At 36.9% G+C, this 22,147-nt stretch overlaps 1 protein-coding gene across 1 annotated transcript in view; it reads right to left on the bottom strand.

Annotated features, from left to right (window-relative positions):
• Positions 1-22,147, bottom strand: part of Il1rapl2 (interleukin 1 receptor accessory protein like 2) — a 1,120,259-nt gene that overhangs the window by 20,198 nt on the left and 1,077,914 nt on the right. Inside the window, exons 8-9 of the mRNA XM_034486219.2 lie at positions 10,317-10,462; positions 132-275 (exon numbers count right to left, since the gene is read on the bottom strand). Of these exons, the coding sequence (XP_034342110.1) occupies positions 132-275; positions 10,317-10,462 (290 nt within the window). The remainder of the gene's footprint in view (positions 1-131; positions 276-10,316; positions 10,463-22,147) is intronic.

Here is a 22,147-nt window from a genome sequence, read left to right as displayed (position 1 = left end):
GAAGTTGTACGTGCCATAACCTTTTATCTCTACATATTTTAGTTTCTGTTTCTTAGTAATAGAAATTGACTCTTATACTGTCACCCATCAATTTTGCCTATTAACTGAGTTTGGGGAAAGAGATGGCTTACCATCAGTAGTTTCATCACTCCCGAAACGCTGTCGGTAGAAAAGCATCAGTTCTATGTTGTAGCATTTGTAGACCACCAGTAGTAGTATAAGTAGCAGAAAGATTGCTCCCAGGCCCCCTGCAAGCTCAATTTTGTAGATTAAATCTGAAGTAAACAGAAGAAACAAGAAAAGGTGATTAAAGCAGCAACACTTTGAACTTCTCAAATCTCTATGAAGGAGATGTACTAACCATTTTAGTTTTCTTTTCAGAATATCTTGTGCATTTTCCTCCTGATATGTTAGCATGAGTCATATTTTAACAAAATTAACTATATTCTAAAGCTTTGAGCAATTTACCATTACAAGTAGTAATGTAAGTAGTAAGAAATAATTAGATTCCAATTAATTTAGAAAATATTGCATTTTCACACACATTTTAAAATTATTTTATTATTTAATATAATAATTATTTTTATTACTTATTATATAATAAATGTATTTATTTAAAATTCTTTATTATTATAAATTATAAACATTATATATTATTAATATATCATATATTATTATTTTATATTAGGGAACTATTAAAGCTCTTTTATATTGGATTCATGGTAATGTTTTGTTGCTTCTGTTAAAATATCTTGTTGGTTTAGTGAGATTATCTTCTGTACTTCTCAGGTCATAGGCTCTATTCTTTTATTATAGAATAACATCATAAAATTACTTTCAGAATCAAATAAAGTCTAATGAGCTTGCAAGATTTAACTGTTCCACTTAACCTCAGTAGAAAATAATCTAATACACACTAAGTGGGGGGGGGGTTAACTTATCCATTCCCAATACTTATTTGAATAAATTACTATAATATATTTGTGATATAATATACCCAGTGGAACAAAATGTGCATGAGAAAGCTAGGCTAGGCACTTAGCCTCTTTGGCCAATACCAAAGTACACTATACTTAAGCTTTTCCACTGAGGCGATCCTGGAACTCTGAGAGTTGGGATAATTAAATCAGCACATAATGGAATGAGACAATAATGTCTCCTAGGCTCAGAGAACAGTGGATTATCTGTAGCTTAATTAGTGATATTAACAAATCTAGAGTGATCATAAAAATAAAGGGACAGCATCATGGAAATTATAAAAATTAGAAGTCAAAGGATATTTTAGATTTTCAGTTCAGCATTTTCTAAAGGAGAAATGCTAAGTCTTGAGAGAACCCAGGAAAGAGAAATATTTTCTGCTGAGGGACAAGAACATCCACTGGTCTCATCATAATTAAATGAAATTGTCTACAAGATTAGGTGGTCTCCATTTAATCTAATTCTGTAATTATCAAGCAAATACTCTATTACTACTAATTCAGCTTACCATGTAACTAGACACTGGCAAGGGAATTGACATTTTATTTTGCACATTAGTTGCTTCTGAATGTGTTTGGCATCAGTCAGTTTCCCTGGGTAGGCCTATTCAAATTTCGAGTTGACTATGACTCTTGAGAAACACAGACAACTGTTCTCTGGTAATGTTCCTTTTCTGTATGTAAGACCATTGCTCAAAAAATGTAAGTCATGATCAATGTAACAAAACTTATTTTGCATATTATAATTTATTTTACACACACACACACACATCCAACCTGTTCTTTAATTTGTAAATATTCTTGTACACTATCAAATTTATACATGTAGAATTTGAGACTATATTTTAAATCAGTTATCTAATGACATCTATCTAAAAGTGTCTCAAATAGGATAAGAACTGTAGTCTCCTAAATTTAAATCTGGGACTCTTTTTGTTCCACCTCAGCATTATCTACTCTATCCCTAATTCATAATGGGAAGGCATCTACATCTTCTTCCATCGAAACATTGGTGGTATTTCCTTGGACCCTATGACTTTTGGAGGATTTGGTCCCCATTATTTGGCTCCTAAGAATGAAGATAGACTGCAACTCCTAGTGACAATGAGATAGGCTGGGGAGATCTCACAGGCTGCTTTGAAGAGGACACTGGAAAATGCTATAGTCATGGAAGGAGGGGCTCCTAGGGGTTCCACATGTGAAGGAAACTATTAAGTTTTCTGGAGAATGAAAGAATTAAGTTATACCAAGGAAGTCTACTGAGAGCTGGACACAGAGTGGAAATGGAAATAAAAGCAACTCTTCTTGTGTTAAAGCAAAATGAGGAAGAGAAGGAAGCTGTTGTGAAGGAGGAACTGCCCATAATGGACAGTCCGAGGGGACTGAGCGAGTAGGTATGCGAAGCAAGTATCTCTGCCCTATGGGCTACAAGAAGAACTCAGTTTGAAATGAAGCCCCTACATTTCAGGCAAAACCAAAAGTCCTACCACACATTTAAGTATGTGTCTTGTCTTATAAACTGGCGTCCTAGGAACTACTCCCTACCACTATCTAGGGGTAAAGCAAGCTTCCATAACAAATTTGTACTGGGAAACAAAAGGCAATCTTCACTGGTTTCCTCCCCAGGTTCCATCAACAATACATTGTAAATGACCACTGCTGTGTTGCAAACGATAAATGTTTCTTTGTTACTCTGAAAATCAACTTGTCTTTCAATTTACCTCTTTGATTGACTGACTCCCTCTGGCTTTGTTCCTGTTTTTCCCTTGAGAAATGTTCAACTTAATCTGTAAATGTTTGCACTTCTTTCTCTTTTGTTCCCCATCTTCTTCCCTCTTGCCTTTCCTCTCTCCTCCTTCTTCTCCCTACCCCCTCTTTCTCCTTCTCTTCCATTTCCTCTCTAGCCAGAACAGCTCTCAACTGTTTTCAAAGTCACTGAATGGAAAATTTCCCAACAACTTCTATGTTATTTACAGAGTACAGTTGCTATTAGGTAGCTGGAAAACGTCAGCAGCAGGAACAATTTGTGCTCGCGAGTAGCAGGCACCCATGTCAGCAGGAAATATATGGAAGAGAGTCATGGTGAGAAAAGTACCTTTGTGGTTTTGGGGGGTCGGTTTTATAAAAAAAATGATTCTAAAAAATATTACATAATGGTGGCTGTTTAAGTTGAAAACTGTGAACCTTGACTCTGAGACCCAACAAGTATTCCTTGATTCAGCTAAGGCAGTCTTATCAAAAGAGAAACATCCATCCTATAATCAGAGGGTAAAACTGCCACCAGCCAAGTGACATCTGGCTTTCTTTTGTCTTCTGTTTGCATTTGCCATTTTCTATCACAGCAGGATCTGTACTTCAAGACATTTCCTGACAGAGAAGCTGAGAGTCATTTATTTTGGTCTGTGTCTTGTAAATACTTCCTCAGGATAACTATAGCCAGGGAGGAGACTTTTGAGTAGTTAGAACTTTTTGTGGATACTCATAGTGAATGTACAGTTCTTTTATACCTTCTTAGTTTGCGCCCATCTATTTCTTCAGTGTGAACACAAAGATCAGATATTATTTATGGGAAAAATAGCAAGTAAAGACAAGAGACAAGAGAACAGGGTGTGTGTGTGTATGCGCGCACGTGTGTGCGCACGCGTGTGTGCATGTGTCTATGAATGTTTCAGCTTTCATCTCTAACAAACACTAGTGAATGGGTTAGAGGATTTATTCTGGGACCTGAATGTTGGTATCCTCTCAAAAGGCATGTTTGTTGATCTTGGGCTATCTCTCAGTAGCTGTGCATTTTTTAGAGTCCTAAGTTTGATTCCCAGCATTAGACAAAACACTGTGTGTTAAAACAGTATTAGGTTTGGGCAATGGTATTATGATTTGGGGACAACTACCCTTGTAGAGGCTGGAGAGAATCTTTTTACTTGTTTTCCTATGTGAGACCACATAGAATCTAACAGCTATGAGGAATGGGCCTTACTAGACAGGGAATATGCTAGTGCACAGATTTCTAGATCTATAAGTGTCAAATCTGTGCTTTTAAATGTACTGCTCTTGTTTAAAGCTATTTTGTTATAGCAGCCAAACAGATTAAGACATACATTACTGCTGACTAAGGTGATGCTATAACAAATATTTACAAATGGAGAAGTGGCTTTGAAAATGGGCAATGAATGGGTAGAGGATCAAGGAAATTTGATGTGCATTGCTAATGCAAAGAGCCTTGTGGGAGAGTCTGGTGTTGGTTCAGAAAAAGAAGAGGGCTCTGGGGAAAGGCTCATTAAAAAAAAAAAATTAACCTAAATAGCTCTGAGCAGAACATTGGTAAAACATGACTCATAACGTTCTATGAAGACTTAGATCTTGGATATTCTAGCCTCCCAAAGTATGAGAAAACATATTTGTGTTCTTTGTAAATTACACAATCCAATATAGCCTCTTATACTAAAACAGCTTCCTATATTGTAAAAATCCAGGTGGAGTAGAAGAAATCCAGCTGGGTAGAGGGAGAATGGGAGGGGGTGGGGGAGGGGAGGTGGACTAGGAAGATAAGGGAGGGGAGGGAGAGGCAGAGAGTGAGATTTAGATTTAGTGTCATACTTATATTTTTTGTGGGGAAGGGAGTACACGTAGAGAGGCAGACCTAATTACCAGAATGTTTTAAGGTTAAGTTCATGATCTTGGTTCACTAAGAGGGAAAAATCAGATGGATCTCTTACTACTGTAGAGTCAGTTACACTTTCTCTCTAATAGCTCTTCAGAGAAAATAAAATATAACTGCATTAGGAGCTATAGAGTTAAAGGGTATAATAATTTTGTAAGTTCTGTCCATGATGACTGGATATGTTAGAGGTGAATTTTTACTGTACAAAAGCCCTTTAGAGTTCATGAAATGATTCGTCACAAATTTCTTCTCCATAATGATCACTTAGGGGATTTCAAATATTTGACTTACAGCTCATTAAGAAGTCATTGTTCCATAAAACAAGCTTATGTTTGCATTCTAGGTGGACTTATCACAGCCGGTGAGGTCAGGTTCTATTTTGATAAAGTCTAATAGCTCTAAATTCAAGGTTAATATACTAAATATAAACATATTTATATAATATATTAATATATTATGTACATTAACGTGTGTGTGTGTGTTAATAACACAAGTGAATCTTGATAGGGTTTTTGAAAATTACCACAGTTTCCCAAGTACTTTTGCCCCTTGTAGTTTTGAGAGCTCGAAGACCAAATGAAAACTTAACCTTGTTTGTTAGTAAAGCATTGCAAGAACCTTTAACTTCTGCCTAGAAGAATGCAAACTGATATATCATGTGTCAAATATAACTTTATTAAAATAAAAATGTGCCAAGAAAATGAATATTAATATTTATAAATTTAAAAGAAATCATCTTAACTCTCAGCTTCACTTGAAAACTTTGAAGCATTCATACCTTGGGTCAAAATCTTCTAGAACAGAGTGTTAAGTTGTCCTCTAAGTAAAGTATATTTTGCCTACATCCTGTTTTACATTTTTTCTAATAGTCAACCCGCTTATTTTCTATATATGCTTGGCCTTTGAGACCTTTGGCTTTTTCACCTCTGAGACTGAGAGTTAAATATCTTTAAAAAGAAAAAAAATGATGCTAAGTAACTGAGGGTATACAGTCAAGACAAGATCACAGATAAAATCTTGTTTTATGAATCTCTTTTATTTTTTCTCCCACTGCATTGGGCTAGTCATATATGATTGCAGTTTCCATGCAATGAACACTTTTGAGTATTTATTATGTTTTATGTACTATGGATACAGCTGTCACTAAATGCAAGAAAAATCCCTACACTTACAGAAGGAACATTCTTTGGCAGAAAGAATGCAAGAAACAAATGTCCAGTGTAATAACCAATACTAATTAATGCATACACTGGAAAGAAACTGAAACTTAGAAGGCACAAAAAAGATAGTGAATCACACTTTATATGAGGTGTCCAGGGAATGCCCACTGAGTAGGTCACATAAGAAGAGGCCCGTGTGACTGGAGGCAACCATGGGAACAGAGGGAGAAAAAATGTTTCAGGCAGAAGAAATAAACAATGGAGACAGATCTAAGAAAGGACAATCCTTGTTGAGCATGCGAAACTGAAAGGAGGCTAGTGAGCATGGCATTCGATCTAGAGTGTAGTAAAAAGTGAGATCAGCAATCAGAACAGATTGGGCTATAGCAAAAGTTTGGGGATTTATTCAGTTCCTGTGAGCTGAGAGCTCCAACTCATCTGGCAGTGGTGAAGCTAAGGAAGTGGTTAAAGCTCTGCTAGGCCTTGAAAGTTGAACCATGCGGCTGAGTTGTGACATGAGTAGAGAAAGCTAGAACTGAAGGATGGTTTTGAATATTTTGGTCCAAAAAAACTAGAATGATGATGATGATGATGAAGAACAGAGGATCATGGGTATAGGCAAATGAAATGAAGTATCCTGTTTGGGGCAGAAGAAGCTTGATGTACCTATGGGATATATAAGGTTTTATATATTGTTAGATACATAAGTCTGGACTTTGTGTGAGGTGACAATAAATAAATGAAAAGCTATGAGATGGAGACCGACTGAGAATTCAGAGATCAAAATGAGAAGCTGGAAAAAAAGTGAATCACACCATGTATCTAAATATAAGGCAAATGAGAATTAATGTTACCAGTTGATAATAATTTTAGTCAAAATTTTTTGTGGATGATACGGAAGGCAGTAGACTTTTACAGTGTATCATCATGTCCAGTTTCAGATTTCTAGAATTTTAAGAACTGCCAGTTGTTGTTGCTTTTACTTTTAAATAGAATAGATTTATTTTAAAACTCAGATTATAACTGTTCCCACTGGTTCAATTATTACAAACCTTCCTTCATGTTTTTTTCCCTAAAGAAATTTCAAAATTGAGAAAAAGAAAAAGAAAAAGAAAATAAGAAAAAAGTGTGCCTTTTGTGTAGCTTCTGTTAAATGTTTATATTCCTTTGCATTGTTACTACCTCAGAGGTTTGGGATGTCTATTTTATTTGTCTTTTTCTCAGTATCTAACATATGTTTGCTACACATGAGTCCCCAATAAGAAAAGAGAGTTTTAATCATTTATTCAACCAGGATGCAATCTAAGTGCCTATTAGTAGCAAAACACTGTCTAAGTTGCTTAAAGATGCAGAAGCACAGCAGCAAACTCTGGCTTGGAGAATCTCTGAACCAAAAGTATAGGGACAAAGCAACTTTTGCCACAAGGCAAATGTAGGCTAATGTAGGAAGGTATATAGATGCAAAATTACTCAACATTAAATATAATAAAATATACTTTTTAGGTGGGATACATTTTATATTTAGTACTTGTTGGTTTAAACTCTTGGTTTTACAAGGTAGGTATTGTTACTCTTTTTGTATATACGAGGAGACTAGGGTTCAGAAACACTAATCAGGCATATCAGTTATATTTCACCAGGTGGCTGAACCAGATTGCCTGAATCTGACTACACTGATTTCTCTTTCCATATTAGACCCCATTTATGCATAAATGTGCCTTTAAGATAGCATCGAGTCCAGTCAAGTGAGAAATGCTGCTGCTGAGATACAAGCAGTATTCTCAGAAAAATCACGTTTCCTTGCTTCTTCTGGAGATTCTGGTCAGGCTCAAGTTTTGGGGCTGGCAAGAAAATGGAAATTCCATCTCGGCTAGTAGGTGCAAGTAGTGATTTTGCTGATTTAATCTGTTCTATTGTTCTATAGCCTAGGCAACAAGTGGGCTGATTAAGAACATGTGTTCTGCTACATTTACAAAACCTTTCCCAGGTGAACACACAAACTATTTAGCCTTTTTGTAGTAATGGAGACTTCTGCTAAAGCCTTTTCAGATGCTTTTCTGGCACTGTCCAGTTTTAGCCTCTTTATGCATAAATTTTGTTTCTTTTTCCTTTTCTTTTTTTCCCCCATCACATACAGTTGTACACATTCTAGAACAAACTATTAAGAGGAGCTTTTCCAGAAATACCAAAGTACTTAGACTATATGCACCAATTGAAGGTCTTTTATTTATTTACTTATTTATTATTAATTTTTTTGGTTTTTCGAGACAGGGTTTCTCTGTGTAGCCCTGGCTGTCCTGGAACTCACTCTGTAGACCAGGCTAGCCTCGAACTCAGAGATCCACCTGCCTCTGCCTCCCAAGTGCTGGGATTAAAGGCGTGCGCCACCACCGCCCGGCTTGAAGGTCTTTTAATAGGAAGTCATGTGACAAAATATAACTTAGAGTATTAATGATAACTCTTCTTATATGACATTGTTGACAATTTATGTTACACTTTATTTTGGAATATAAAAAGTAACTTTGTTTTAAATTTGTTACCATAATGTCTAACATTTCAACTAAGCAATATAACACATAATAAAGTAAAATACAGAGAAAATATTGAATGCTAGTATATCCAAATTTTATGTATCACTTTGAATTACAAACATGGCACATTTTATGTCAAGTGACATAATGTATAACCAGACTTTATTTCATTCTCATTTCCTTATGCTATTAAAGGTCATAGGCTTTTTATTTTTGTTGGTATGCTCAGCAAGCAAAATATTGCTCCTTAAAAAAATCAACAGTTTATTTATTGTTTCTATTTCCACTTTTAGCTCTTGAACTGTTTTGTTCAATTCTTCACCTGCTTCATTGAATTTTTCTGTATTTCTTTAATGGGTTTATTTGTTTCTTCTTTAAGGGCTTTTACCTGTTTACATTTGTTTTCCTGTATTTCTTCAAGGGAGTTCTTTATATGCTCCTTAAAGACCTCTATAATCTTTATGACATAGGATTTTAGGTCCTTACCTTGCTTTTTATGCATGTTAGGGTGGACAGGGCTTGTTGTCATGGGAGAACTTTGGGGTGACCTTAGCCAAAATGCCCAACATTGGAGAAAGGGAACTAACTCAAAGAGTCTACTTCTTGTAAATAGACAGGGCCCCAAGTGGAGGGACTGGGTTACTAACCCACAGTAAAAATCCCTGACCCAGAATTGTTCCTATCTAAAAGACCTGCAGGGAGAAACATGGAGAAGAGATTGAAGAAAAGGAGGTCCAATGACCAGCCCAACTTGGGATCCATCTTATGGGGACACCAAGGCCTGATACTACTATGCTATGATGTGTTTACAGATCAGAGTCTAGCATGGCTGTCATCTGAGAGCCCCTACAAGTAGCTAGATGAGATAGAAGCAGACACTTATACTGAATCATTGGTCTGAAGTCAGGACCCCTATGGTTGAATGAGGGGAAGGATTAAAGAAGCTGACCTCATAGGAAGACCAGGAGTTTCAATTAACCTAGACCCTAGGGAGCTCCCAGAGACTGAGCCACCAATCAGGAACAATAGGGGCCTGGCCCTAGGCCCCAGACACATATATACCAGAGGTCTACCTGGTCTTCACTTAGTAGAAGATTATGTGCTTAATCCTAGACAGGCTTGAGGACCCAGGAAAGGGGGAGGCCTGGTCTGGGGTGGGGTGGGGGGTGGGAGTATTGTCTTGGAGGCAAGAGGGAGGAGAAATGGAATGAGGAACTGTGGGAGGGTGAGCTGAGGGGGGGCAACAGCTGGAATGTAAATAAATAAAATAATTTAAATTAAAAAAACTGCAGGGACAAAAATGGAGAAGAGACTGAGGGAAAGGTGGTCCAGTCACCAGCTGGATCCAGCTCAAGGGGAGGCTCCAAGGCCTGACACTCTTACAGATGCTATGTTGTGCTTGCAGAGAGGAGCCTAGCATGGCTGTCCTCTGAGAGGCTCAACAAGCAGCTTACTGAGACAGATGCAGATACTTACAACCAACCACTGGATTGAAGTTGGTGATCCCTGTGGTTAAATTGAGAAAAGACTGGAAGAAGCTGAGAAGAATGGCAATCCCATAGGAAGACCAGCAGTCTCAACTAACCTGGACCCCTGAGATCTCTCAGACACTGAGCCACCAACCAGGCAGCATACAAGAGCTGGTCTGAAGCTCCCAACACATATATACAGCAGAGGACTGCCTGGTCTGGCCTCTTGAGAGACTTGAGGCCCCAGGGTGTGGGGAGGCCTGGCGCTGGTGGCAGGCAACATCCTCTTGGAGACAGGGGGCAGGAGGAATAGGCTGAGGAACTGTGGGAGGAGGGACCAGGAGGAGGGTAATAGATGAACTGTAAAAAAATAAAAGTAATTAAAAACCCATTTAAATAATAATAAAAAGATAATAGTTAAAGGAAGATTGTATTAAATGACAAAATGTGCCCAGAAAACATGTTTAGTAGATATTGGTAGTTAGTAAAGGCATAGTTGTATTTATGAAAAAGAATACCCTTTTTCCGCAGTAGAACACTGGCATGTTTCCGTCCATTTCTGTTCTCCACATGGCAGGTATAATTAGCCAAGTCAGCTTCCACCACTGAGTCAAAGATAAGTGTCAACTCCACTTCTTTTTCTCCAAGATGCTCTTTGAGGAGCCTGAAAGAAAGACAGGAGACTTGGGTGTGTTGGTTTGAAAGAGGCAGAAAGCTGTCATATAAATTCTACAAGATGCTAAACCAGTATGCCTGCCTCTGGACTCTTATTGGATATGGTACTCTGGTCAGAGGCATGTGACTATATCACCTCCAGGAAGAAAACACAAAAAAGTAAAGAACAGAAAAGAATGAAAAATCAAACATGGAGAATTTACTCGTCAAAAAAGGAAGCAACAACATGTCACTGGGCAAAGATAAATAAGAGTACATATGCTTTGTGTCAAAAAGGGAACATTGGTTTTAGTGTTCTAAATTGAGTTCACGTAAACTAGTTGGATCTTTACATAATGACACAATGAAAAAATCTGTACAAGCATAGGTTTTATGGTAGAAGTTAGGCTTTATAAAGGGGTAAAGAAGAGAACATTAAAAATGGTGAGCATAGGCACTGGAGAGATGGCTTAGCAGTTAAGAGCATTGGCTGTTCTTCCATAGGACACAGGTTCAATTTCCAGCACCCACGGTTTAGCACAAAATTATCTGCAACTCCAGTTCCAGAGGATCTGACATTCACACAGACAAACATTTAGGACAAATGCCAAATGTACACAAAATAAATAGATACAATTAATTAATTAAAAAACAGTGAGCATAAACCTGGGCATAGTAGCACATGTCTTTCATTCTAGCACTTGGGAGGCAGAGGCAAGTGGGTATTTGTGAGTTTGAGGCCAGCCTGGTCTACAGAGTGAGTACTACAAATGGTAGAAAATGGCTGTTAAGTATCTAGTACACAGAGAAACCCCGTCTTGAGAACGGCCAAACCAAAGCAATAATAAAAACAAAAGCAACCAATCAGATAAACACGCAAGCAAGCAAGCAAGCAAGCAAGCAAGCAAGCAAGCACATGGTGAACATATATACAATAAATAGAAGTTACATAGGGAAAATAAACAGAAGGTATTTAGTGACTTTTGATCTTCGAATATAAGAAAAGCTCCCATCCCCCCCCTTCCCATTGCTTGTTATCTAATACAGTACTTGGCCCTGTCCAAACCTGACTGCCTATCCACCCCATGGACCCTCTATCTCTGACCCTTGCTCCCATTTGTTCTTCTACTTCTACTCCTGGAAGAAACCTTTTTCTCTTTGATGTTTTCTCCTAGTCTCCCTGTTTTCTTTCTGAAGCTAATTGCGAGGGGCCTTGGGTGGCTGGAAACAGAAGAGCTGCATTATTAGCATTGGTTCCTGTTTCTTCAAAGAGTGGGAGTCTTAACATTATCTAGCTATTTCCTCATTAAAGACATTTCTGCTTCCTCATGTTTTTGACCAAAAAGAGCAAAGAAAAATGGTAGAAAATGGCTAAGTATCTAGTTAAATATAGACATATATGGGTAACTATAAAATAATTGATATGGAAAATTAGGGGGTGACGAAAGCAATTTTTATCTTCTTTGTGGATATACAACCATGAACACAGAAAAGGTTTCTCTGATTGACTAGTACAAAGTCAAGTTGGAAACGTATGAAGTAATGTTTCAATTGGCACTGTACTTTCACTCATTTTTAAACTGGAAAGAATACATATTCTACTGACAATGAAGCTGGGATAGTAAAATGAGTTCAAATACGTGATTTGAAAAATAAAAACAACCACAATCACATTTAAAGAAACATTATTAAATATAAATATTTCTTTATCTGAAGACAGATTTTTTTTAGATTCTGGCTCCTCCCAAAACATCTTAATTTTGTTTTATTAGCATTTAATATTATTTTGGTTCACACTTTTTCCTGGATTTTCTTTGAGATATGGGAAAGCTTTATGTTAAGTTAGCAGAAGAGAGCTGCTAGAATCTGGGAATCCGTTGAACTGATATGAAAACCTAAAGTAAGTTCTACACATTTTAAAAAACTAACCCTGCTTGTGTTTCCCTCTGTTATCCAAGACTTGATAATGTGTGTATATAATTCAAGAGAATCTTCTATGACCTTTCACATGTTTGTATCTTTAAGATCACATGCTACTATTTGTCTTTATATTAATTGCTTTACTGACAGCCTGAAGCTAGAATTCCTCATCTCCCCCCCCCCTCTCTCAGCATACAATTGGGAATTTATGATGTTTACGATCTACATTGACTTCTGTTCTCCTTGTTTTCTCCCTTCCCTTGGTAAATCCCACAGTATTCAACTGTGTTAGCATCACGTAAAACCACTGTGGAAGAAGCTCTAGTAGTTGCAGGAGCCTCAGAGGCGCCACAAATTTCATTTGATTTAAAGTATCACATGGAAGGCAGTCACAGTCTCTGCCAGGCACGGGGCAGAAAGCTGATCCTGTTCCATGCCACAGAGCGTTTCCCTCCTCATCTCTAATGCAGTTTCCAAAAACAGATCTCCACAGGCTGCAGAAAGAATTTGGAAAGAGGACTGAAAAATGATCCTTCTTCATTCTATTAATATATATGAGGTGTCTTAATTATCAGCTCTTAAAAATCTAGAGGTGATTTGCTTTTTTGGAATTAAGCAGGAGGTTGGTGTTTATGTCTGTATTCAGTCTGTAGAGTAGTCAAACTTTCCTACCAAACTGATATATGAAAATCCATCGGTGATGCTTTTTCAACGCCGAATAAGTACCTAGCTCTGGGCTAAAGACTTAGTATAAGAGAAACATAAACATTCTAAGACTCAAACCTGATGCATTACACTCTAAAATTTAAAGGAGAAGGCAAAATCTCCACAATTGAAAAATTACAGGATGGATGAGGTCAAGAAGTATTCCTGCCCCAATTGTGATGACTATAGAATTTCAAAGCACACAACGTAAATTAGCTTTAAAAATAGACTTGACACAGTGGCTAGGCCGAAGGAAGAAGATATTGTTTTCCAGGAAAAGATAGTGATGGCTATTTGCAGAATGTGTGAAAGCTAGACACCAAAGAGGCTGCTTTTATGATTGATAGAGGTTAGAGGTGAGAGCATCCTAGGATGTATTTCAAATAACCAGAGAAGTATTTCATTCTAATGATAGAATATGGGAATACTAAGAGTCGTGTGAAGTTGATTTACTTTTAATGGTTTATTTTCTGTATAAATCATCACCAAAAATGTTCAAAAATTGACAAGTTTGGACAAATCTATTTATCCATTGGAATTTTGGCCTGTAGAATGTTTTCTAGTGTTTTGTTGTTGTTGCTGCTGCTGCTGCTGCTGCTGCTGCTGCTGCTGTTGCTACTACAAAAGCAGCTTTTGGAGATGGGACTCGTTTACCTAACTTAACTTTCAAATCACAGTAGATGACTGAGGGAAGTCAGGGAAGAGATTCAAGGCAGGAATCTAGAGTCAGGACCTCCTCTCTGCCTTCTCCATGGCTCATCCTCAGTTAGTGTTCTTAGACATTTCAGGCTATCTCCCTGGGTCTAGCCACTCACAGTAGGCTGAGCCCTCCCATATCAGTACAGAAAATCACAGACCAGATGGCCACAGGCAAATAGGATCTGCACAATCGGTTAATTAAGATTTCTTTTTCCTATGTGGCTCTAGGATGCATCAAGTAGACAATAAAATCTAACTAACATGGTGTCCAAGGACTAACACTTTAAGGCAAGCTATATGAAAAGGTAAACATTAGAAAAAAAAGTTTTAGATCAATCCAGGTGACAAAAACACTACCATCAAAAATATGGCTGTAATATATTATTAGAAGTTTTAATACAGTAGTTATGGTGATGGCTTGGTCAGTTAAATACTTGCTACACAATCATAAAGACCCAAGTTCATCTCCCTAGCAAATGGCAAACCAGGTAAACACAAAGGACAGCAGCATATATATATGTCTATAATCCTAGGGCTAGGAAATGTTGGTTGGCCCTTGGGACTTGCTGGACAGGTATTTTGCTGAATTAGTTAACTCCAAGTTTAATGAAAAAACATTGTCTCAAATAAAAATAACGTGTGGGCACTTTGTTTACAGGACATAGAGAAATAATTTTGAACTGGCTAGGTATCTGGTCCTGTATTGACTAACTTCCATACTGCTGTACCTTGCTATGCATGCTTCTGTGGGAAAAAAAGACATCAAAGGTCTTACCTGGCATTGGGCCCTGCATACTGTAATCTTAACATTCAAGGATATATATATATATATATATATATATATATATATATATATCCACTGTGCAATAATGTTATAAATGTGTACAGGAGTAACCAAACAATTTCTTGATTAGATTTGAGGCCTGCTCTCTATGTGATCATAACACATGATTAACAAAGTCATAGACCCTAAGGAAGAACATACTGTTGTTTTATGTAAACTCTTGTGGCCGAACTGTGTTATAAATATTTATGTTACATCCATAGATTTCTCCTGCTTTCTACTGGTGAAGGAAGCTTCTTATTGCAAAGAGTACTAGTTAATGAAGAGAATAAGCCATTGTGTGTGCTCAACCATAAATAGAACATTGATGGTAGCTCCAAAAGTCTCAGACAAAATCATTAGAAGAGGGTTGTGGTAAAAATATGTACGGGCTGGAGGACAGGGAGGAGAGATGTAAAATTCTCTTTCTTTGTACATAACATGGCTATTGCACACATGGAATTAGAGCAGCTGTGATTATCAGTGCAAGACCTACCTAAGATCAAAACAGTTAAAAATTTCCCCATGGGGTGGGGAGGGTATCCCTATGCTCCATCCCTAGGTGAGGAGCAAATGGCAAATGATGGTGGCTGAGAGAATGTGGGCTGCTTTTCTTTGGTGGAAGTGGTCACTGTTAGAGGTTGTCCATGACACAGTGGACCACTCCATGTACCTGAGCATATAGACAGCAATTATTGGATCCAGTGGGTTATAAAAAAGATAGACATGAAGTTGGTACAGAGATGGTAGATATGCTGAGAGGAAGGGGGAACATAGAAGAAGAGTATGGGGTGAATATGACCAAGATACATTATATTCATGTATGAAATTTGAAAAATAAGTCCCAGAAGCAATTAAGAAGGATACTTGATATCACTCTCTGACTGACCCCAACGTAACTATGCATAGACATGTGGTGCATGTACTCATACATATACTTTCTCCACGAACACAAAAATGGTGTTACTAGAAAGAACTTGGTAATTGTGCCACACACAAATACACACACACACACACACAAACAGTGAGAGAGTAAGAGTGAGAGGAAATGAGAGAAATATAGGGGTAGTGAAACAAATAAAAAATTACCATCTCTTCTTTGATCTATTAGATAATTGAACTCTTTCCCCCTAACATTAATGATTGTCGTATACTCAGATCAGAATCTTAGGAGCTTGAGACAATACAAATAAGACTACATAAAGTACAAAAAACGCACTATACACATGAATGGAAACATCTCAGCAACATAAACTTTATAGTTAGTATATCAGCTAAAACTAATTGAAATTTTAAATTGTATTTATGTATTTAGGCTCTCTACTTTGAGCCTAAGAGTTAAAACTTTATACACACAGTCACTCATAGGCAGACTTCACACTTTATAAGTTTTGCCTTCGGGGCAGTGCTAATTTTCAAGGTAAAGTTCAGATATCTATCCTTCAAGCTTCTGGCAAGTGGAAAGGGAAATGCTCGTTTAAAAAATTAGCCCAGAACACTCTGTTCTTCTTCTTTTATTGAAGTTTATCCTCAAAGGAAACTAGTTTCTCATATTCAAAAAAGAGGATATACCAAAGCATAACAACTACCTGGGCATAAAAGAACCACTCAACTCTAGATTTCTTGTTTCATCCAAATGGACAATGAGAAACACTTGGGAAGGCAAAAGTCTGTGGACACAGGGTTATTTAAAGCCTGAGACACATGATATAATTTTGGAATGGTTACCATCCTATTAGGCCAGAAAATAGAAATATGAAATATTCTAAGATACTAGGCATCCCTGTAAATGACTAAGGTGTTATTTGTGTATATACTTAACTGGTTATAAATGTACAAACTATAATGACATACTACAAAGAAAAGATAAACTGGGATAATGTCAAATAATCCATCAAAACCAGAGAAATCAGAAAGGTTGGAAGAAAAAAAGAAACAAAACAAGAGAAATAGGAAGTGATACAAATATGATATTTAAAGACCAATAGCAACAATCATGGTAAAAATACATGAACTTTTTGTATTGTTTGAAGACATCTTCACAAAGTAGTTTAAAAGGATAAGGTGTAAAATCGATGGTTTCTAAAAGAAATTAACTATAAATATAAAGAAAGAGACAGACTAAAAGGATGCAGAAAAGCCTCCAATGTTAAAATGTTACAATAAACATATTCATTTTATACAAAGATGACTTTAATGCAAAAAGTGTGAATGAAGGGGCGGATGTTATGGGTGAAGGAGATTTTTCTAAAAACCATACATAAAATCTTTTAACATATATACATTTGACAAACTCACAAAATATATAAGGCAAAAACTGACAGTACTACAAAGCTTAACATTTGAACTCAGTATTAGAGTATAAGACTTCAACATCTGTTTACCACCAGTTAAAAGAATCAGTGGTTAGAAAACCAGTAAGGATATAGTTGAAGTTACCAGCCTCAACATTCAACAAAATAAAACGGATATCTATAAACTCTCACAATAAGAGTATAATCTCTACATTTCTCAAGTTTACATAAATCACTCAGAAAACAAAACAACCAAGAAAACTACTTAACTTAGCAAATATAGCATAGAAATAATGTAAATTATGCTCTTAGGACACAATAAAATTTAATTAGAAATCAACAACAGACAGATACCTACCTACAAATATCTAACCAAAATATTTAGAGATTAAAAAACACATTTCTAGCATAATTCATCTTCAGTGATGAGTTCCTTTATGGGTTGTCCAATACTGAGTGGATTTCTCTAGAAACATACACATGTGGCAACACTGGTCTTACTCTGGAAATGGTATTATACACAAATACACACACACACACACACACACACACACACACATACACTGGGATTGGAGTTTATGTATATGTAAAACAACAGAGCAATTTAAACAATTTAAAATATTTTAAAATGAAAATATAATTAAAATGTGAAATATAGTAAAAATAAAAGTGATTAGAAAGTGTGACAGTTTGTATATACTCAGACCAGGGAGTGATACTATTAGAAGGTGTGGCCTTGTTGGAGTAGGTGTGTCTCTGTAGCTATAGGCTTTAATAATCTCATACTAGCTTCCTGGAAGTCAGTATATAGCCTTCAGATGAAGATGTAGAACTCTCCGCTCCTCCTGCACCATGCCTGCCTGGATATTGCCATGTTCCTACCTTGATGATAATGGACTGAACCTCTGAACCTGTAAGCCAGTCCCAATCAAACTTTATCCTGGTAAGAGTTGTCTTGGTCATGGTGTCTGTTCACATCAGTAAAACCCTAAGACAGGAGCTGGTATCAGGGACTGGGGTTTTGTTGTGATAGGCCTGACCATGGTTTTGTTTGGAAGAATGTGGATTTTGGGACTTTGGATTTGAAAAGTATTGGAATGCTTTAAGTGGGGTTTAATGGACTATCCTAGAAGGAATATGGAAGACTTTGTTGCTGTGAGTGATTCAAACAGTGCTGACCTGGACCAAGGGTTTCAGTGGAGAAGAATTTCAGTATGTGGCTTAGAGACTATTTTTGTGGTATTTTGGTGAATAATATGGGGGCTTTTGCTATTGTATGAAGAGTCTTCCTGGTGAAGAGATTTAGATTAATTGCTTTGAAAAACATCTCAAAACAGCCTAGCGTAAATTCTGTTGTGTGGTTACTAAAGTTCACTCTTATGAAGAGCATTTTAATGAAAAGGATCAAGTTGAGAAAGGAAAAAATACAAAATATGTGGTTCAAGGGTTCACTTAAACGAGCACCCAGAAGTATAATAGAACTGAATCCTGTGTTCAAGGATATTAAATTGAATTAAGGGAGTAGTGACCTTGGGGAAAGATTCCACCCAGCTAAGTTTAGGTCCAGGCATGGTAATAAAAATCCTTTAATCCTAGGCAGCAAAGACGAGCAAATCTCTGAGTTCAAGGCCAGCCTAGAACAGAGCAAGTTCTAGGTGCAAAAAACTAAAATCCACAGAACAAGTTCCAGGACAGCCAAGCTTAGACAGTGAAGGAGTTGGAAAACAGAAAGCTGGTGAAAATGTAATAGAAAAAAGGGACCATGTTACAGCCTCAGCAAACAGTGGAACACAACAGCTTTAGCCACATGGCTCTGGCTTTAGAGTCCAGAATAGAAGGGATTACTGGGACAATTGATGTTGGTTAGCTGGAGCTAAGAAATTAGTGGTGATTAAGAAGGTACCAGCATCACAAGGCAAAATCTTCTGGGAAGTGTTTTCTGAGAAAACAAAGAAGCTGTGTTCCAGAGATTGCCAAGGTTGTATCTCCTGCAGCAGCTGTACTTGGTAACATGTAGGAGTCACCCAGGTGACTGGTTTTGAAGGCATGAAGATGTCATGAAGAACAGCTGAATCGTGGCACTGTTAGATGCCATGGAAGGTCATTGATAAAGATGAATCCTCAATTGTAGTTGATGGTCCAGGACTGAAGGGGTCATGCAAAGGATTTGAGGCTTGGCACCATGAAGAGAGCACATGAGAGGCTATTGGTGAAGCCTAGTTGCAGTGGAAGTCCCCAGCATATTGGAGATGCTAGTACCATGGGATGGTTAACAAGAACAGCAGCAGCTAGAGTGGAGTCAACCAGAGCCTAGCCTATACAGGGCAGAGGTGGAGAAGTGACACCAGCTCTTTGGAGGAGCCCAGAAGATCATGTGTGGATCCCAGACACTGCAACATGAAGCTATAACATTGATGTTGCCTTGGAGACCCCAAGATGTTCGAAATTTCTGGGCCATGGTTTAGGAAAGCTGCTAACACGGATTGGAACCAGCTCAGGAGAAAGAAGTTTGTTACTGTCAACAAAGATGAAAAAGGAGTTGGAGATCTGAAGACCAACTTGTAATCAGACATGAAGATGCAGAGTTTGGAGTATGAAGCTAATTTCCTGTATTACTTTGTGAATCTCAGAAGAAATTTTAGACTTTTACCATAGTTGTGACAGCTATAGACTATAGGGACCTTTGAAGTTTGACTAAATATATTTTGCATTTTGCTATGTTTAGATATGGCCCCCATATAATCATATGTTTGAACGAGCCTATGGGGGCCAGGGAGTGGAATGTGATGGTTTGTATATCCTTGGCCAGGGAGTGGCACTATTAGAAGGTGTGGCCTTGTTGGAATAGGTGTATCACTGTTGGCGTGGGCTTTAAGACCCTTATCCTAGCTGCATAGAAGCCAGTATTCTGCTAGCAGCCTTCTTAGCTCCTCCTGCAGCATGCCTGCCTAGATGTTGCCATTCTCCCACCTTGATGATAATGGACAGAACCTCTGAACCTGTAAGCCAGCCCTAATTAAATGTTGTCTTTGTCAGAGTTGTCTTGGTCATGGTATCTGTTCACAGTAGTAAAACCCTAACTAAGACAGAAAGAAATATAACAGCAAATGCATACATAAGAAAGGAAAGATCAAAAATCAACCAACAATGGCTCTAGCTCAGGGAATTAAAACAGATTTTAAAAAAGTATACAAAGTTCCTAGAACAAACTGATTTATAAAAAAATCAAAATGCATCTAAATGAAAATATGAATAAGAAACAACAACAAAATAAGCAAAAACCCAAATATATTTCTTTGGGAAAAATTCATTATGATTGAGTAAAGAGTATAAGAAACTCACAAGACATTTAATTATAAAATTGCTGTAGCAGAGGAAGCCTAGTTTCTGATATCATGAACATTTAAATGATAATAAATACAGATAATAAACTACTATGTACATAAAAATGATCAATTAAATGAAAATTCTTTCAAAGACATGGTATGCCATAACTCATATAAGCAGGCAGAGATACTTGAATTGGCCAACATATACTAAAGAAATGGATTCAATAATTACCATTCAAAACAGAAGCCACCAAGATCAGATAGAGTAACCAGTTTTCACATATAAAGAAGAAATTATGCTAACATTATGAGGCTTTTCATTAAATATAAACAGGAGTATAGGTTAATAATTCTTCAAAATCATCAGTACCCTAATTCTAAAGACTTTATAAGGAATGGAAATTGTAGATTAGTATCTTTCTTTTTTTGAGTGGATACAAAGACTTTATCAAATTATTGAACATGTTGGCATTTAAAGTATTTATGTGTATACATAAAATTTACACAAAACTTTCAGGTCAAAATCATCAGTATCTTAATTCTAAAGACCTTACAAGAAATGAAAATTGTAGATTAGTATCTTTCTTTTTTTGAGTGGATACAAAGACTTTATCAAATTATCGAACATGTTGGCACCTAAAGTATTTATGTGTATACATAAAATGTACACAGAACTTTCAGGTCATTGGAGTACGCTGAGCCTGGCAGTAAAACAAATGAAACCAGAATTGCAAATCTACGGCTCTAGAAAATATTCATTTTCCTAGTCAGGCATGAAATGCCTATAGTTCTTGCACATGGAGGATAAGCTAGGAGAATCAGTAGTTCAAGGTCAGCTTCAGCTACATAGCAAGTTCAAGGACAGCCCAGTCTACCTGAAACCCTGTCTCAAAGACTGGGCTGTCTCTACAGAGCTAGTTTGAACAGATTGTAGTCTTTGTGGCTCTCCTCTCGCAATTCAGATTTTTCCTGCTTCTTATAGTTATGACAAAATATTACAGATTATACATTTTTATAACATTGATTAATCTGAATTCAGTGACTATTGTAATGATTGATATAGAGAAATCTCAAAGGTACTTGAAGTATCAGGGTGAGTGGATGGGGGGGCTACCCCTTCAAAGAAGAATGGAATGGGGTGGAGGAAGGATTGTGGGAGGAGTGACTGGGAGTGGTCAGTGAGCAGGATGAAATAATTTAATTTAAAAAAGAAAAATAAAGAAATTATATGTATCCTAAGCTCATAGGACTATAGATTACAAAGGGTAAATCCCAAGGGAGGCTATAAGCTTTAGTTCAAATTACTGGTTAATAGTGTTTTATCAATCATACCAAATACCCCATACTAATGCAAGATAGTGATGATAGAGCAAACAAAGGATAGAAGAAGGTAGAAACGGGTATACAGGAGTTCTTTGTACTTTCTACTAATCATTTTTTACTGTAGCTTTTCAGAAAAAAAATACCAACATATCACTTCATAAAACATAATATATAGCTATGAAAATATGCCCAATAACTCATTTTCCTTTGTCTTTCCAAAATATTTCATAACAAGAGTGATGGGGTACAATAACACCTCCAGCAGTTGGAAGAGAGAGGCAGGAGGACTGGAAGCTACAGGCCTGCCTGAGCTACATAAGAGATTCCTAAGTACCAAACCAAACAAATACTCAAACATCCAAGTTTTATGGTACAGCCAGCACTGTTGAACCTAAATTCAATCATAGAAAAATTATTTTAAAAGCTTTTAAAAATATGAGGAAATATATGAATAATTTTCTAATAAATTCAGTCTTAATCTTACATGAGATATACAAGTTCTCTAAAAAATAGTAAAATAATTAAATAATGATTGAAAATACTCCTGAAAAAGTTGAGACATGCCCATATGTGGCATTATTTAGCCTTATATTTTTGTTATT

This window comes from Arvicanthis niloticus, chromosome X (assembly GCF_011762505.2).
Source record: "Arvicanthis niloticus isolate mArvNil1 chromosome X, mArvNil1.pat.X, whole genome shotgun sequence".
Taxonomy (NCBI): domain Eukaryota; kingdom Metazoa; phylum Chordata; class Mammalia; order Rodentia; family Muridae; genus Arvicanthis; species Arvicanthis niloticus.
This window is presented reverse-complemented; position numbering and strand designations above follow the sequence as displayed.